We start from the raw sequence: 20319 nt of genomic DNA, 5'->3' as shown, positions 1-20319 counted from the left end.
TTTGTTTCTTCCTAGGTTGCTCATACATGTGTGAGCACATATCCCCCTTCTCCCAAGGTGGGACCACATTGACTTTTCACCTTCTCCCCCTTGTGACAGCTAAGCTTGTGAATCTGGTACCACATCGATTCCCACCCTCTCCCCCCTTGTGACATTTGTCACAAGGCTAAGCATTTCAACTTGGGACCACATTCCTCCTTCAATCTTAATCCTTGATTGGTAATCAATCTCGGTCATCCATTCCTAAGTCTTCAACTCTATAAGATGATCCCTTGTCTCATATCCAATATCCATCTTTATTTGCATCCAATCTATAGCTAAATTGTTTTGTGTGGGTTACTAAGGAGCTCCATTGTCTTCTCTTAGAATTTTAAGATCATCTTAGTTGCATTATACAATATATTTCATCATGTTTTAATATATCATGCTATTTTCTTTCCCATGCTAGGTCAATATCATCTTCATAACATTCTCATGCTAGCTTAATCTCATACTAATCTTCTCATTTTGGTAACATATCTAGTTTCATATCCATTTAGCATATCACTAAGATCTTAGTTGCATTCCATTTAGATCTTAGAATCATACACATCTCTCATTCTTTAGGTAGTCATCCTAGAGATCAAGTGCTCTTCCAAGATGAGAGCTACCTTGATTTGAAGGATCCTTGGAGATAGAGGAACATGAGACGTGCTTGGAGTTCTTGATTTTGAAGGTAGTTTAGTTTCTATTTGGGATTTCTAACTCTAACATAATTTTTCATGTGTGTGTTTGTTTGTTGTTTGAGTCTCTTGCAGATTCCACAATTTAGAGCTCACAGTATTTGTTGGAACTCTTGACATTTACATGTGTGAGGATGTTTTAATAAGAAAACACAATCGAGATACTTGATCTATTTCTATGTAAGTTTTGTATTTCACTGTAGTGTGATGGATAAGAAAGAGAATCAAAATATTTTTGGTGGATTGTACATCAATATGATAAATTAAACAAAATATAAAGTAAAACGTGCATATATTCATACATCGTCCATATATGTGTGTGTACTCATTATATCTTCTCTACATATGTCTTCCTCTTAATTATACATGATCCTTATTCTCTTTTTTCTCTCTTTTCCATTCCTTATATAGACTCACAATCCCTTTTAATTTTTCATTGTCCAAGCTAGTTATAATATTTCATAAATAATATTTATTTTCCCTTCCATGTGAATTCACCTTTCCTTTTATGATATTTGTATTTATTAAATCTTATTGGTGAAGGTTAAGGCATGTTTAAAGTTATTTAAGGGGCTATGTGTGGAGATTGTGTAGTGACATGCAACCTCCTATATCCTCACTCAATGTCTAATGTTCAAAGTGATAGTGTGAGGTCTAAATATTATTGTGTGCAATATCACACAACCTTCTTGTATTTCTTTATTGGATTTGTAACTCTTTTGTATAGTACCTTAAATCATTTGCAATATAAGTTAAGATTATATTTGGGTACTACCACAATAGTGTGTCCCACTTTTAGGACTATTATCACATAGATATGCACCCTTACTAAGTTGTCTACTTAGCTATTTGATGTAACATGGAAACACTCTTGGGCCTCTGGGTTGCCTGCAAGTTGGGGTGAATCTCTAGAGAAGGTTGTTTCATTTGGAGTTGTCACCTATACTATTAATTTTTCACTAGGAAAGAGAGAAAAATTGTTTACAATGGTGCCTAAAACTAAGAGGTGATGCACTAGATATTTCTTTTTAGATCAATATTGTGGTTTTGATGCAATCATACAATGACCAAGCTAGTTCTTAGATAACTCAAGAGTTTTTACATATTTATGCATCAATATTTTATGAGGAGGTTGAATGTTTTCACAATTTTGAAGGAAAAAAGAAGGTTTTGTCACAACTAAAAGTTGTCCACATTCATACACAACTCACATCTTGCAAGAAACATGTGTTTCACTACCTATAGGTGCTAAGATGAGACATATATTGGAGGATCTATACAAAAATCTCAAAAAAAATACATCAATCATAAGGTTGGACATAATAAAACTACACATAGAGAAGGCAAATTGTTGTAGTTCATTGATAAAAGGCATACTTATAGTAATATGTGATTTAAATGCTTTTTAGTCTTCACCAAGTAAAATATTACAATGATGTTCTCAATCTAAAACCGACTTTGAGTCACAAAACTAACTTATAGCTTGAAAGAAAAGATCCTATGCTTTATTATGAATAATTAAATAAATAATAAATATCTATTTAATTAGGTTAGGACAATTTTAAGTGTGTACATATAGCCCTATCCATTTATCGATCTAGTAATATTCCAAACCCTTTAGCATGCATTACCTTTCTCGATGAGGTAGGGAGCTAAATCATGAGGTCTTCATCGACTACCCTTTTTGGCTTCATAGATTGAGAACTACCTTGACTCTTAGTTTAGGGTTTTTGAGAATGAGGGTTTTAGAAATGATAATGGTTTTTTTACTAAATTTGACAAATAATGACATTCTAATATTTTCAGAACAACACAAAACCCTTCATAACATAAGAACATAGAATTCTAACAACAATTTATGAATTAGGGAAATAATTTCAAACTTACCCGTGTGATGGTTAGAGACCCTAATTCACTTCTAAGAACACCCAAGAGTTTTTAATTTTGCAAATTCTTCATACTTGTTGCTTTTAAAAACTCTTGTGAACTCAAATGACTTCTTTTGATGCATAAATTCAAAGAAAATCTAGTAGATAGCAATTCATTTCATCATTTATGCTCATACGCATGAACAAGGTGTTATCAACTAGTTGTTCTTTGCGTTTGAATATTAGTCATTGATCTTTAATGATGAGGGGTAGATCTACAATGATCACATCTTTTAACTCTATTTAAAAAATCCTTTTCATTGAAGCTATAATTTGTTGAAAAATGGACCAATTAGAAATACTCACACATAAAGTAACTTGACACATTGATTTAGCAGTCCCACATTGAATACTAAGTCTTAGGTAAAGAGGTGCAACTAGCCCTGTGTTGCAGTGACATAGACTAATATCGTAAATGCATGTTATCGTAACTTGAAAAACCATTTCACCTTATGAAATAATCCCATATCTATAAACCATTTGTAAACCAAAAAAATCACATTATATCATAAACTATAAAAAGATTTTATTTTCATTTACATTTATATACTTATCAAAATATACATATAAATAAATTTATAATTGAATCAACTCCAATTTAATCCCTATAATTCAACTTATGTCTCTATCACAAACTCACAATTTGATTATCAATAGTAATACATCTAAAAAAATCTCCCTAATTTAACAAGCCACAAACCCACAATACAAATTTAAGGATTTGAAATCCAAATCTTTATTTAGCCTAATATTTGTTATCTCGACCACTAGGTAGACCACAATCGACCATTAATAATCATATTTTGCGAACACTGGATTATTTTTCAATTTATCTAGAAAACCACTTTGAACTAACTGAGCGGTGGTACAAAAGCCCTTTGCCTTCACTTCTTCCTCCAGTAAATCAGCATATACATCAACATATCCAGTTCTAGGAAACTTAGTAACCACGTCATCAATAGTGTCCACGTGTATGAGAGGCACAAATGCCCCGTAGACATCCAAATGGGTCCCTAAGATAAGCACAACACCCTCGGGCGAATGCCCACACGTGGCAGAACTGTCCACGTGTATCATCTCTTTATGCCTGAAGATGGCTTCTGCCACCGTGTCACTCACACTTGGTGACGCACCTTCCTTCAACAGGAACTCCCGGGCCAGGATGCCACCGTGGAACTCGAACGACATCCCACTCAGCGCAAACGCGTCATATGTTAGCCCCACGTCATGCAACATGGATGCCAGGTAGGCTGTGTGGTGATCCCAGTTAAAATGGGGGAAATGCTGGGAAGCTATAGCTGTGCCAAAATAGTAGGAGCGCATACTGTGCTGGAAAACCTCTAAATTTAGGCAGGATTTGGCGTAGGCTGTGGCCTTTTCAGCCAAAGCCGTTTGAGGAAGAGGAAGAGAAGCCAACGATATGGGCTTGGGAATTAAGTTGCCTTGTGAAGCTTTTAGCAGCGCCTCGTTTACCTGCTTCTCCAGGCCGTTCAGGTCATCCAGCTCCTTCAGAACAGAAAACGACGCCATTGCACAGGAAAGTAAAGTAGCCGCTCTTCTGTTTCAATTTGGTCTATTTTCTTTGCATTAGCGAGGGTTTTGTAGCATTTTAGGGTCTTATACTATCCAAACCGTTTAATGTTTTTCTTCAATATATTTTGCTATTTTTTTAACAGTCAACTGTGGCTGCTACGTAGCGTAATGTCTATGCAGAGTGCACATTTGACCGTAAATACAGCCAGGAGACTTTTTACTTTCAATTAATTAATAACTGTGGTCAATATATTCTGGAAGCTAGCTTTTTGATTGAATTGCTATTGTTTCTGATTTAGATTGTGTGATAAGAATTCATTTCTTATAGGTATAAGTTGAAGTTTGCATACAAGTTCACTTGGAATTCATTTCTTATAGGTATAAGTTGAAGTTTGCATACAAGTTCACTTGGAATTCATTCTTATAGATATAAGTTGAAGTTTGCATACAAGTTTGCTTCTATAACCTTCCAGATTAAGTTTAGAGACGTGAATATAAAACATGACACGACAGAATTAGTATGTAAGTTTCAACATAGCCATCTGTCAAACTCTATAAATTTAACATAATAATGAATTGAATCTAACTAAGTATTGCATTTAATTCATCTTAATTTTACATCTAATTATTTTATTAGTTTGACTGTATTTATTTACTTGATTATTTATTTAAACAATATTTAATTTATTAGTTAAGTATTATTGAAGAGATATTATTTTTTCTTCAATAAAATGGTAAAGCTTATGCAAATCAAACATGTCATTCCAACACCACCTATGGTTTTAGTAAAAGTTTATCTTTTTATAAATTGAAAAATTACATATATTAATCAATAAAGAATTTACAATAGAGATGTCTTTTAAGACATGCACCTTGAAAGAATAGTTCAAGTTTGACTACAGGAGGCATTTTAATATAAAACCTCTAAGTGAAACAATACAAATGCAACTTGCAATTTACAATAAGATAGATATCACTTTTCTTCAAGAGTATCAAGCACAAGCTCCTCTGCAATGAGCTTCATAGTTTTGAGTGGCGATCTATTGTCATCTCTAGCAACAGCTACCAGTTGGGACTGAACTTGATAAATTTGTGTCTTAAGCTCGACATTGTAGCTGATTTTCTCTTTCAAGGCTTTAGCTAGAATAATTCAAGAAAATAAACAATTCATAGTTCAAAATAAACCATGCATAATTATGTAAAGTTATTTCAATTTTAATTAAAGAACAAGTTATGAACTATGAATGCTATATATGGATATGAGGAATTATGTCAATGTCTAATAAATCTGATTTTTATCTGCAGGTCTGAAGGAGAGAGATCATTTAATATTTTCTATGTCTTCTCCAAATGAATTCAATTGGCATATATATTATTTAGGTAACCGGTCAATTGGTGTATTGACCGGTCATGTCTTTTAGGCATGACCGATCAATGCACCCATTGATCGGTGCCTTTACAATTATACCATTAACACAATGCTGATTATCGGTTCAAAAACCCCCGATAGCATATTGTAATATCATAATATAATGACTGATCAATTTAATGAATCGGTTCATACAAACACCGATGATTCAAAGTGCACGATGAATATAATCCAACCGGTGCATTTGTTAACCAATGTTAATGCCAAATGAAGCGGTGTATTCATTAAACCCGATAACAAATATGCTCGATATAATTAAGCCCGATAACAGATGTGAATCAGTGCCAATGTTTATGCATCCGATAGCAAGTATGTATCGGCGAATTTAACCCGATAACTTATAGCATTTAATATGCTATTGGGTTAATACCCCGATAGCATATTAATGCCAATTAACAATTGACATTAATATGCTATCGGGTTGTTAGCCCGATAGCATAATGATAAGCAATGTTTGTACAATCCGATAATCATATGCAATATAAATCAGACATGAAGCATGTAGATAAATAACAGAACAAGGAAGGTTAGGAAGATCTTATCTTGCATAAGCTACCATGCATTAACAAATTACTTTTGCAAGAGGGAAGGCATTAGAGAAAACAGCTTTGCATCTTAGCATCCAAATATATAACAAAATACATTGATGATAGGATTTTGATAACACATTCTGAGAGCAATGCAGCCCTAGTATTGCTGATTTCCAACTTAATTCTCTGTTAAATGTAGTAGGAATAAAGGTTAGAATTGTATGCCAAATTAGCTGAGCATGTTTACATAACCAAAAAACATGTTTAATGGTTTCCAACTTGCGACAAAATGAACATTTGGTGGAGTGGGTAGAGAGAAAGGAGAGGCATTCTCTAAAAAAACAACTATAAAGTGGATGATTTTTTCCATGGAAGAAATTGTGCTTTAACTTCAGCTTTGGATTTCCGAACAGCATGGCTCAAGTTGAACCACTTGGACTCCGACCAATTCATTTGCCATTCCAAATTTAACTTTGGATGTATTTGGATTAGAGGAAGAAGTTTATGATAAATTAGCTTAAGAGATAAAATTTATGTTATAACCTGGCAGCCAACTCAGTCTTTAAAAAAGTTGCATGAAATGGGAGTAGAAAGTTTTAATTGAAGAGGTAGAGGAACAGTTTCATGGACTTTGTGAATGTCATTGATCAGAGCATTGGATAGTTTGAATTCATGTTTAAGTTGCAAGTCACTTTTCCAATTTGATGAGGAGAACTCCCAAATGTCCCTGGATTCTGTGATGCCTTTTTTGAATAAGATCTTACTATGCAAGTGAGAATCAAGAGCAAGAGGCTGCTCCTGAAAGCATATCAATCGATTCCTTCAAATAGATGAAGATGAGAAACTCATCCCATGACTAATTTCTTGTCCATTTCATTCTAGAAGAGGAAACACTTGTTGCAATGCTTTCTATATGCTTAAAAACTGTCTAGAAGCTTGAGGTTCAAAGCAATTTGTCATAAGTATCTTATCTTTCCACCCAACTTCTTTCTAAGCATTATTGGCTTTAATAGTAGCAATTCTATGTCTAATAAGTGACTTCCATGGTGCTGCTCCATCAAGACTTCTAATAATCCATTTGGTTATCAGGCAATCTCCTTGTGTAAAAGGGTCAATCACTCCTAAACCCCCTTTTCTTTTTGGCTGATTACAATATAACCATGAAGCAACAGGATGACCTTTTTTATTATTCCATTTTCCCCACAAGAATCCTCTAATTAGCTGTGTTAGCTGATTATAATTCCTTTTTGAAGGGAGCCAAAATGATGAAATGTATACATGGCTGGGTATGAAGATTTTATTAGCAATTTGAATACGTCCAACCATGGAAAGAAATTTGTTTGACCAAAGATCAAACTTTCTTTTTAATTTGTTTATGAACCATTTCCACAGTTCAAATAATGAAACTCCTATCCCAAATGGGATGTCAAGGTACCTTGAAATTACACCATGGTTGTTATATTTGCATTGAGAGGGTTTCCAAGGTGGTGGCTGATCAGCTGAAGTCATCCAAAATTCAGTTTTATTAAGAGAAATATGAGAGCCTGAAGCTGAACAAAACAATTCCAAGATTTCAAGGGTGTTATTGAGCTTCTCTTGAGAATTTTGAATGAATAATAGGCTATCCTCAACAAAATAAGAATTCAGAGCAACCTCATCACTAGGTAGAGAAATGCCATCGATGAGTTTTTGCTGCTTTGCATGATGTAGAAGGTAGCCAAGAGCATCAACAGTGAGCAAATAGAGAAAGGGAGCTAAGAGGCAGCCTTGTCTTAGTGATCTTTGAAGGGGAAAAGTCTGGGTGATTGAACCATTAATAGCTAAGCAAGCATTAGCATCAGATTAGAGTTTTATGTGGGAAATGAGCTTGGGACCAAAGCCTAACCATTTAAGCATTTTCAGTATGAACTGTCACCTATTCTATTATATGCTTTGTCAATATCCAATTTGATGAGGAAGCAACTTTGACTGGTTTGTTGTGTCCATTCCACAGTTTGCCAAGCTAACACCGAGTTGTCAAGTAGGAATATTCCTCCTATAAATCCAGTTTGCTTAGGTCATACAATCTCTTGCATTGTGTGTTCGATTCTTTTAGCAATGGCTTTAGTTATAATCTTGTAGGAGGTATTGAGAAGAGTGATTGGTCTCCACCTTGAAATGTTCTTCTCATTTTTTCCTTTAGATATTAGTTTAATTAACCCTTGATTTATAGAGGAATCTAGGGAGCATTGTACTAAGGCTTCTTTATACACCTCGTAGAAGTCCTCCCTAACAAAAAAGGTCACATTGTTTTGTAAAATTCGACAAGTAAACCATAAATTCCCAAACTTTTTGAGTCAGCCATATCCTTCAAAGTAGCATCAAACTCTTCAAGAGTGAGCAAGCGATTTAAATAGATTTTCTGTTCAAGACTAATTTTATTAGGAATGCAATTTCCCACCATACCTTTAATATCTTGAAGTTGATCACCTCCAACAAGATCAATAAACAACTGCTGATAATGTTGGAAAAAGATAGATTTGATGTACTCCAAATTGTCATGAATCTGCCCTACTTGGTCATATATGGACAAAATCCTTTCTTGAGAGTGTTTGCGTTTGAGATAGCTAAAGACGAATTTTGCTCCTTTACCTCCTCCTTTCATCCAATGAAGCCTAGCCCGTAGTTGAGCTCCTCGACCACAGTAAAATTCAAATATTCTAAGTTTCATTTCAGCGGCAGCAGCAACATGCTGAAGAGAGGTGTTAGTTGGAGCTGACTTTAAAAGAACTCTGCTTTTTCCCAATTGGTACCTAAGGTTGTTTCTGTTCTAGATCTTTGTAAATATAGCAGGAATAAAGTTTAGAATTGTATGCCTAAATCCTCTTTGTATGTCAAAGTTTATTTTCCTTCTGCAAACCAAACATGTCATTCCAACATGACCTATGGTTTTAGCCAATTTTTATCCTTCTTTTATTTAGGATTTCATATTTGACTTATTTCAAGTGTGTGCATTTCATTTCAATTTTGATTAGAGTTTGGATTCCATTCGCTATACCTTCCTTCAGGATTTTATGCTTTATTATGTGATCTTGTTTTCATTGCACCCTAACTAGCCTTATTTTTTCCTCCAGGGTTTCATTCGCTAATAATTTTCAAATCTAATCACTTGTTATTTTTTCTAATATTATATTATTTCCTACATCCCTTTCATATCATTTGGTCTTTAGGGTTTTGTGAGTCGTTTGCATGCCAAGGTCTCATCCACATGCTCATATTCCTTTGAGAAGAAGTCTTATTTTATTAGGTTATTTCCACATTTATTACAAAATTAGCACCTTACCAATTACAAATCCAACTTCAAATCCTAAGGCTTTATTGTTGTTAAATTGTATGCTCCAAGTTCAATTGTAAATTATTTATTTTCATTACAAAATTGAAAATCTAATAAAATTCTTTTTGAAAGCCACAGACAGAATATTGGTTCATTTGTGACCTAAAATTCCACAAATATATTAAGTTTGAACATAGAACTGATTAAAAAATGAATGCAGGTAGGACTACATAGTTCCTCCTCAAAACAGAAATTTTCAATGCCTGATTAACCAATTAGCTCTTCTTCTTTCAAGACTGAATTTAAACAAAGTATCATTCCCAATTTATTATCAGATAACTTAGTACCTAATCAACTTTGAAATTAGTGTCCACTGTATGTGCAACTATTACCTTTGTCACTATAAATGTTCCCAACAGAAATGGGAAAACAACTATTTCCAATTCAAACATGATATTAAAATAAAATAAAACAATAATTGTACAACTGGAGGATTAGTAATCCTCCAGGATACAAAGTTAAATTATGGCCACCAAACATTGCTAACTTCATAACCATGAAGTGGTAATGGAGAAGCAGCTTGTTCAAATAGGGTCAGCAATTTACCTTCAATGCTTCTCATCGCTCTTCCCTCTGCATCAACTACAACCAGCTTCTTTTGGTAAAGGTATACCAGTATCCTCCCACAACTATTAACCACCACTTGTGAATGATTGTAACTCAATCCAACACTAACTTGTGGATTTCTCTGCCTGCTAAAATTATTAACATTTTTCTTGTTCAATCATATTCCTCATATAAGTTCCTTGTGAATACCTGAAATTCTAGCCAGCGATACCCTTTTTCCTTCACATCTTCATTCAACTTCCATAAGGAGAGATCCTTATTATCCACTAGAATCACATTCCCATAATACCCAGTTAACTTCCCATGACAAAAGTGTTTAGGTTGATTGATAACATCCCAGCTCCTCTCTGCCACATTAAATGCTGTAACATCAAGCCTAAGCATGGATCCAACTATAGTTTGGTTATCCAATGTAACCTTCCTCTGGAATACACCCTTTCCCTTGTGGGGAAAAATGATATGGCTAGATTCATCTCCATTTTGGTCCATGAATCAGTTTCTGAATCATACATCTCCATAACCACAGTGTTTTGGTTTTCATGTCTCCTGTATTCCCCTGTTATTAATATAAATGTCCTTGTAAAGGAATCAAAAGCTAAAAGTCTAAACCAATGAAATCTTGTCTTGATCTAAGCTCAACAAGAGGGGGCAGCATTTTCCATGTCCTGGTGACAGGATTGCATATGTAAAATAAAGATGGTGCATCTGGGGCTCCCTTGTCATAACAAGAATAACAGAGGAGACTCTTGCAACTAGTCACCACACTGCCATTAAGAGCTCCCAGAAAATCTAATGAGAGCCTGTGCCTACGAGAGGTGGGTGCTGATTGAAGTAGATATAAATCATTCAGTACAAAGTTCTTCATATGGGCGAAACTTAGGCCTTCTATGAGAAATGCAGGGGAAGAGTTACAAGAACTAACAGCAGATGAAATACTTTTGAAATTGTTGGCTGGTGGTGAAAGTAGAAACGTCCATTGTTTACAAACAACTCTGAATTTTCCAATGGCGAGGATTGGCAGTTTAGCCAAAACCAGCAGTAACAATTCTTGTGAAAGCCTGCTCCATATCTTATGGCCCATGTCTGTGTTCTTTTCTTCAATTGCAGGATTCTTCTTCAACTCTAACTCCAGTACCAATTTTAATGAAGCCATATATTCTGAAAATAACTTGTGGGCAGCATAAGAACTTATAATAGCCTCCCTAGACATACTGTTATTAGCCAATGGAGATATAATGGGCTTCGCTTAAATCACATCTTACACAAAAGTTGCATTCAAGCAGAAATCTTCAAAGCATGCATGAAGGCAACATGGATTTAAGTTGGAACAAGAAATTCCTCTCCATTGAGTTATAGATGTCATGTAACTTACAAAAATATATTATTATATTCTCCTGTAACTTACAAAAATATATTATCATATTCTCCTGTCCTACCCATTAGAGCAAAGTATATGCTCCATGCCTGGATCAGATGCAATCCAGAACCGGCAAGATATGCCAAGATGTCAGGATGATATTTGTCAAAAAGTCAGGTTGAAGAGTCCAACTCAGAACCGGCAAGATATGCCCTGAAGTTAAGTTGAATTATTTGTCAAAAAGTCGCGTTGATATGAAAAAGTTGATGGATCGATTTTTTGTATGATTTTATTTATTGATGATTGAGAGGTGTGTAGATCAAAAACGTTATGTTTTTATTGTTAGTTTTGTTATCAGATATCAATATTTTGGATATGTAAATTGTTTCAACTATTTTAGTTAATTTTTTCTTCAATATAATCTACAATATTAAAAAAATCATTGATTATTTTAATTTATTTTCTTATTGTAAGCTGAATTGATGCACACATAACATGTTACAATCAATATCTTTGGTATCCAAAATCAAATCAGTGGATTAGAAATCAATAATTTTGTTAAAAAAGACACGGTGTTAAAGAAAAAAGTTATTGAACTTGATTTGTATGTAGATTTTTTCATCAATATAATTTACAATGTTAAGAAAAATGATTGGTTGTCCAGTTTACCTTTTTATCGTAGTCTTTTAACTATGCGCCCATTGAATACCATAATCATACATCCCATATCCAACACTAAATCAAATCAAGTCAATATCTTAAAAATCTTATAATGAAATACAACATTTAACAAATGTTAAAAGCAAATTAACTCATAATTCAACATCCACTATTCAATAATCTTGATGTTTAGAGACAAATGTGGATTCTATAATACATGCCAATAAACCATTCTTAAGCCAACATTCAATGGCCATAGGTAGTCAAGAGAAGCTCACTCACCACAACACTAGAATAGCAGAAGAGCACAATGCCGGTGGTGTAACTAAGAAAGAATATGTATGCAGGTAGGTTTACATAATTCCTCCTCAAAACAGAAATTGTCAGTGCCTGATTTACTAATTGGCTCTTCTTATCTCAAGACGGAATTCAAACGAAGTATCATTCCCAATTCCAGATAACTTAGTACCTAAACAACTTTGACATAAGTGTCCACTGTATGGCAACTATTACCTTTGCCACTCTAAATGTTCCCAACAAAAGAGGAAAAACAACTTTCAAAATTATAGAACACTATTCCCAATTCAAACATGAAACTAAAATAAAATAAAACCATACTTGTACAACTGAAGTAATCCTCCAGGATACAAAGTCAAACTCCAGGATATAAAGTCAAATTAAGGCCACCAAACATTGTTAACTTCATAACCATGAAGTGGTAATGGAGAAGCGGCTTGTTCAAATAGGGTCAGTAATTTACCTTCAATGCTTCTCATCGTTCTTCCCTCTGCGTCAACCACAACCAGCTTCTTTTGGTAAAGGTGTATCAGAATCCACCCACAACTATTAACCACCACTTGTGAATGATTGTAACTCAATCCAACTTGTGGATTTCTCTGCCTGCTAAATTCATTGACAACATTTTCCTTTTTCAGTCCAAATTCCTCATATAAGTTCCTTGGGAATACCTCAAATTCTAACCAGCTATACTCTTTTTCCTTAACATCTTCATTCAACTTCCATAAGGAGAGATCCTTATTATCCACTAGAATCACATTCCCATCATACCCAGTTAACTTCCCATAACAAAAGTGTTCAGGTTGATTGATAACATCCCAGCTTCTCTCTGCTACATTAAATGCTGCAACATCAAGCCTAAGCATGGATCCAACTATAGTTTGATTAATCCAATAAAACCTTCCTCTGGAATACACACCTTCCCCTGTGGGGAAAAGTGATATGGGTGTATTAATCTCCAATTTGCTCCATGAATCAGTTTCTGAATCATACATCTCCATAACCACAGTGTTCTGGTTTTCATGTCTCATATATTCCCCTGTTATTAACAAAAATGTCTTTCTGAAGGAATCAAAAGCTAGACCAATGAAATCTTGTCTTGATCTAAGCTCAACAAGAGGGGGCAGCATTTTCCATGTCCTGGTGACAGGATTGCATATGTAAAATAAAGATGGTGCATCTGGGGCTCCCTTGTCATAACAAGAATAACAGAGGAGACTCTTGCAACTAGTCATCACACTGCCATTAAGAGCTCCCAGAAAATCTAATGAGAGCCTGTACATACGAGAAGTGGTGTTGACTGAAGTAGATATAAATCATTCAGCACGGAGTTCTTCGTATGGGCGAAACTTAGGCCTCCTATGAGAAATGCAGGGGAAGGGTTACAAGAAATATCAGCAAATGAAATTCTTTTGAAATTATTGGCTGGTGGTGAAAGAAGAAACTTCCATTGTTTACAAATAACTCTAAATTTTGCAAGGACGAGGGTTGGCAGCTTAGCCAAAACCAACAGTAACAACTCTTGTGGAAGCCTGCTCCATATCTTATGATCCATCTCTGTGTTCTCCTCGTCAATTGCAGGTTTCTTCTTCAACTCTAACTCCAGTACCAATTTTAATGAAGCCATATATTCTGAAAATAACTTGTGAGAAGCATAAGAACATATAACGGCCTCCTTGGACATATCGTTATTAGCTAATGGGGTATGATGGGCTTTCCTTAAATCACATCTTAGAGAAAAGTTGCATTTAAGCAAAAATCTTCAAAGCATGCATGAAGGCAACATGGGTTTAAGTTGGATCAAGATATTCCTCTCCACTGAGTCATAGATATCATGTAACTTAAAAATATATTATCATTTTTCGCTGTCATGTCCATTAGAGCTAAGTATATGATTGATGCTTAGATCAGAATCCATCCACGCTTACTTTACAGATGGTATCTGATCTAGTTGGCGGTCGCTTTCTAATTTGCTGTCTCCATTTATAAATAATATTGATTTTTTATATTAAAGTATTGATGTCTCCTTTTTGTCTAATTGGAAGAGAATAAACTGGCCGGCAGGGGTATCTAATGCGCGTTGATTCTTGATTGACTTGTTTGTAGCTTTTCTATTGCCAGGTGAAGGAGAAATAAACATTATTTTTGTTAAAAGCTTACCTAGCCTCTCTTAATCATGGGGAGAGAATTGATTTATTGATTTTTTAATGGGTAATATAATGCTAAACAATTGTAATAACAACATATATTATTAGTTTGGGTGATCCAAAAAGTAGATAAGCTTGTCTGGGTTGACGTTTCCATTTTCCAACTCAGAACCGCCGGGATATGCCAAGAGCTAAGTATATTGATATGATTTGTCATTAAGTCAGGTTGATTGGCTAAATATTATTCGGCAAGAAGTTCGTTGATAGATCGATATGTTTTCTTATGATTTTATGTATAGATGATGGAGAGGTTTGAAGTTAGTGTTTGTTACGATAGATATTATATTGTCGGATATGTATATTATTTAATTAGTTTGTTAAGTGTCCGTATGTCTTGGTGTACCTTATAAGGAGCACATTCTTGGTTTTTTCAACAATGAATATTGATCTCGTATGTTCCACCTTATTTTTAGATATCTTTATATTGTGTGTTTTGTCTTCTCATGAAATGTGTCTTGAGTTAGACAAAGGTTTCTTATAGAGATCTTATTTGAGAGTTATTTTGTTTGGTTTCTTTTTTTTCTTCGCATCATTGTGCATATGAGTTTGTAATGAAAATAATTTTGAGGAGTTGAAACAATGGTTTCTTTATCATATTACTTTGTTGCATGTGGTAAAATTGTTATTTCTTCTTTTATTCTGAGAGGCTTACATAATTGTTATTTTCTTGATATATGATATGTTGTACCTTAAATTTGAACAATTGGATGTTCAACAATATTAATCAATTACTTTAGTTATGTTTTCTTATCAATATAGTTTGTAAAACAATTTAAATATGTCATTCATTGTTATAATTTTTTTGGTTTATTGTAGGTTTCATATGAATTGATGCAAACTTAAAATATTATAATCAATTTTCTTATATTGAAAATCATATCAATGTCTTAGAAATCCAATAAAATTTATTCCAAAAGAAATGATATTGAGGATATGCATGTGAATTTTCCTCACCAATGTAGTTTTCAATGTTGAAAAAAAGTGATCGGTTGTTTTTACCCTCATGTTATAGCCTTTAGGTATGTGTAGATTAAATACCACAATTAGCACATCCCGTATCCAAAATCAAATCAAATCAACTCAATGTCCTAAAAGTCTTTTGATGGAGTTTGACATTCAACAAATATTAGATTTGTGTCGACTTGAATTTCATCCTCCGAATGCTTCCTGCAATAGGTTAGTTTCACAAAATACAAATGGAAATGCTACAGAAAATCCAAACTCAACCAATGAAACTACATGAAGTACATATGAAATAAAATACTAATATTACCTTCATGGTTTATGTCTCATTGTGTCCTAACTCCACTGTTCTTGGTTGCAGATGGTGTGCTCTCAGACAATGCACTGATAGCTTCCAAGATGACATATGAAGAATGGACCGAAAACTGATAGTATGATATGCAATACTACATGATTTTGTTAAAATGATTGTGCTATATGATAATTGCTATATGATATTTGCTATTTGCTATTTGCTTCAAGATTAAAACTCACATGCAAAAATTAATTTGAAGACTCTTGAAGATTAACTCTCTCAACTGGAACTCTTGATTTCATAGACTTTGAGAGGATGAGATGATGTGGCTAAGATCAACGGTCCTAATCAGATCTGCAAATTTGGATGGCTGTGAGCAAAGGTGAAGGTTGAGAGAAAGGGGGAAGGAGAAGACAAGTGTCGCTTATCTCACCTTGACGAGGTTGCTGGCCGAGGGAATCTAGGGATGGTTGGAGGAAATTTAGGCATGATAGGACAAATGGGCTCAAGTCCTTCCTAAGATGTAGGGATGTTGGAGAGAATATAGAAAATGGTTATGAAATATGTGTACGTACACAATTTTCATTAATTTTGGAAGTTGAAGATAAATGAATAATTAATATTTAAGAAATATTAATTTCCTTAGCCACATGTTTGATGAGTTGGCAATGGGAAGATGAAGTGGAGATGGAGGGTGAGCTAGAAAAGGGATTAAATAATTTAAGAAATTATTTAATATTTGAGACTATAGGATAGGAGAATAACTATTAAATATTATATATTTAATTGTTTGGAGGAGATATATTAGATATTTAATTAACTTGGTTAGAGGAATAATTAAATATTAGATATTTAATTAATTTAGAGGAATAGGATAGATGAATTAATTAATAAAATATTAATTAATAGAAAGACATGAAATGAATTAAATAAATTAATCTTTTCAAATTAACTATTTAATAGAAGAATAATCATTACTCATAGCCAATTTTTATGTGTATACATTTTGCCCCTCTTTGAAATGATGTCAAGACAACATTGTTTCAAAGATTAAATCAAGTCTTAATAATGCGCCCGATGAAGATGAAAAACCTGATTGTGTGCCCCAGATACTGATTTTTGGATATTGATTTGATGATGGTGCCCCCTCGAGAGATCGTTTGTGTATTAAAGACATGGATGATCTCTCGATAGAAGAAGAATGTTATATGAAAGATAGATGAGTGAATAGATTGCAGATTGATAAGATTGATTAGATTGATAAGATTGATTGGATTGACATCAAGTTTGGTTTCAAGAAGGACACATCCCGTATAACACAAAAGATGATCAAAATGTCTAGTTTCAGGAAAGATACATCCTATATAAGACATGATAGATGATCAAAACATCTGGTTTCAGGAAAGATACATCCTGTATAAGACTTGATAGATGATAGTTGAATGAATGATGAAGATATTAAATTGAAGAATGATTCCATTGGATGATGATGTTGGTGCAGGTGCCGTAGGTGATCTAGGTGTTAGACCCACAGGCTCAAGAGGCACTCATGATTCTTGACTTGATTTGTATTGATGGGAATTTGTAAATTATTGATCGGATATCATTGTATACTTGGACTTTTATTGTTTTATGATGATCTATATGCAGACATGGACTCTATATGGTGATGATATTTATTATTCATGTTATTCTATATGATGATGATTTTATTTACATTGATTATATGGATACATGATAAATGCTTTTGTTAATTTTTTATTTTGATGATCTTGGATGAAAATGATAATGATTACTAACTTAAATGATATGTAAATGATGCAAATGCAATGATCTATATGGAAATGCAAATGAATGATTGCTTTAATGCTTATGATGATGTAAATACAAATGATCTACATGAAATGTTTTTTATTTTTAAATGCAATGTTTATGAATCTAAGTGCAAAGATGTAACTAAATGATCACTAATGGAATGATAATGCAAATAATAATGATGATACACTACATGGTGAATGAAATGCACTTAATTGAATGCAACTAATGCAATGATATATTCAACTTAATGAAATGGATAATGAATCTAAAAAGAATGCACCTATAATGATTAAATACAAATTGTTTTTGTTTGTCCAAGTACTCAATCTTTATTTATGACCGTTGATCTGTTAATGAAATGATATGCTTATAATGCAACTGACAAATGAATGCTTATAATGCAGATGAATAATGAGCTAAACTAAAATCATCTAACTAAAAATTGTACTGCCATTCTTCATATGCTATCTTGTAACAGTGCTTGATTTCATCATTGAGCTTTAAAATGTTGTAAAAAAATACAAGCAACTTGACATAATAATTCAAGACGACCTGAGTATTTCTTACATGGATTTTGATATAGCAAGTTAATACAAGCAACTTGATATAATGGATCAAGTTGACCTGAGTATTGTTTGCAGAACAGACAAGGATTATCTCCTTTCATGCATGACTTGGAACGTCCTCCTTGATCTTTTTCTAATCATATCCTGAGACAAGTTCATATTGTAGTAAGAGATAAACCACAAACAACAATCAAAAAAAATAATCATGCCCCATCATAGCTTATGTAGTCATGGACATCCTTGAGTTGCATAGAGTACATGATTAGCAATAAAATCAAGATATAAACATTGAATCTTGCATGTCATTCACATGTTCTAATGACCATTAACTGATATAATCATCTTAATGAATGAACTTTTGATAATCCTTTATTACTTGTTGATCGATGCTTCGGTTTCTAAGCTTCATGGTTCAGTTTGTTGAGGAAATGCCTTGATTGATTTTGTTGCTTTGTTGCTTGTTATCTGTTTCAAAATCCTAGGTGTTTTTGGTTTTTCTAAAAATTTTAAATGTTTTGGATTTTCAAAGATTCAAAAGATCACCTTAGCAAAAGGAATCAAGATTTTGCCCTCAGTGGAAACAAAAATTTATTATGGATGTATGAATTGATCAAGATCCAAACCATAGCGAGAGAAAAATGTAGATATGATTGATTCTGATAAAATATAAGACAATGAGTATGACAAGTATGTCAAAGATTGATAATTGTTGGTAAGCTGCATACTTCTTACTAAATGCTTCAGAGCAATGGATGCGAAAGATGGAATGGATAAGCTAAGATAGATGGTAGCAATAAATGCGATAAGATGGAGTAGATAGGTGCACAAAGTGATCTCATAGATGGAGGAACTTACTTTGTAGATAGCGCATGTTTACCAGGTTTTCACCATCTAAATTTATTGCATTTTTTTTTATTTATATGCTTTTTATCGATTTTTTCAGGACTTTATATGCATTTTATTGATTTTTCAGGACTTTATATGCTTTTTATTGATTTTTTTAGGACTTTATATCTCAAGCATATAATTTCTTGAGATGGATAGAATTGATAGGTTCATCAAACCAATCACCTTCAGGGGTAGATAACTTGTATGCTCCTGATCCATATGCTTCCACTATGACAAAAGGTCCTAGCCAATTTGGTTCAAATTTTCCCTTCTTTTCCCGATCTTGCTGATTTATTGGATTCTCCCTTAGAACTATATCCCCAATCTGGGAAATACATGGCATGACTCTGTTGTTATAGCTTCTTGCCATTCTTTGTTGGTATACTTTCAAATGTTCTGTTGCATTTTGGCGACGTTCCTGAATCAGTTCTAGTTCTTGGAGTCGAGAGACTCGTTGTTCTTCTTCTATTATAAGATTGTGCAAAGATACACGTAGAGAAGGTATCTCTACTTCTATAGGTAATATGGCTTATGATCCATAGACCAAACAATATGGAGTTGCCCCTGTTGGAGTGCAGACACTAGTTCGGTATGCCCAAAGAGCAGGATTTAGCTAAATGTGCCAATCTTTTCCAGCTTCATTGACTGTTTTCTTCAAGATTTTCAAGATAGTTTTGTTTGATGCCTCGGCTTGACCATTACCTTATGGATAATATGGAGTAGAGAACCTATGTTGGATATGGAACTGTTCACATAACTCTTTCACATCTTGATTTTTGAATGGTCTTCCATTATCAGTGATAATGGTCATAGAAACTCCATAGCGACAGATTATATAATTCAAAATGAATGATGATATTTGTTTTCTTGTCACTGTTGTTAAAGGCACTGCTTCAATCCACTTAGTAAAATATTCAGTAGCAATTAGAATGAACTTATGTCCATTAGAAGATGAGGGATTGATCTTTCCCACCAAATCAAGGCCCCACTGTGAAAATGGCCATGATCCTGTCATAGGATATAACTCTTGTGCTGGCACATGAATGAGATTTCCATGGATCTGACATTGTTTACATTTTCTAGCATAGGTGAATGAATCTCTTTCCATAGTAGGCCAAAAGTAACCCATACAATTAAGTTTCTTAGCCAATGTTAAACCACTTGAGTGTGTACCACAAATAGCTGC

General features: G+C 33.8%; 3 protein-coding genes across 3 annotated transcripts; all 3 read right to left on the bottom strand.

Annotated features, from left to right (window-relative positions):
- Positions 1-3439: 3439 nt before the first annotated feature.
- On the bottom strand, positions 3440-4180 carry LOC131032711 (cyanamide hydratase DDI2-like). Its single transcript, XM_057963744.1, has one exon. It carries the CDS (start codon positions 4178-4180, stop codon positions 3440-3442), a length of 741 nt encoding a protein of 246 aa, XP_057819727.1.
- A 6497-nt stretch (positions 4181-10677) lies between these two features.
- Positions 10678-11292, bottom strand: LOC131875708 (F-box/kelch-repeat protein At5g15710-like). The gene has a single exon (XM_059220332.1). It carries the CDS (start codon positions 11290-11292, stop codon positions 10678-10680), a length of 615 nt encoding a protein of 204 aa, XP_059076315.1.
- A 1484-nt stretch (positions 11293-12776) lies between these two features.
- On the bottom strand, positions 12777-14080 carry LOC131032710 (F-box protein At5g49610). Its single transcript, XM_057963743.2, has 2 exons — positions 13783-14080; positions 12777-13696 (listed from the first exon to the last, which is right to left on the bottom strand). Exons 1-2 carry the CDS (start codon positions 14078-14080, stop codon positions 12777-12779), a joined length of 1218 nt encoding a protein of 405 aa, XP_057819726.2.
- Positions 14081-20319: the final 6239 nt, after the last annotated feature.

Source organism: Cryptomeria japonica, chromosome 5 (assembly GCF_030272615.1).
Source record: "Cryptomeria japonica chromosome 5, Sugi_1.0, whole genome shotgun sequence".
Lineage (NCBI taxonomy): Eukaryota > Viridiplantae > Streptophyta > Pinopsida > Cupressales > Cupressaceae > Cryptomeria > Cryptomeria japonica.
This window is presented reverse-complemented; position numbering and strand designations above follow the sequence as displayed.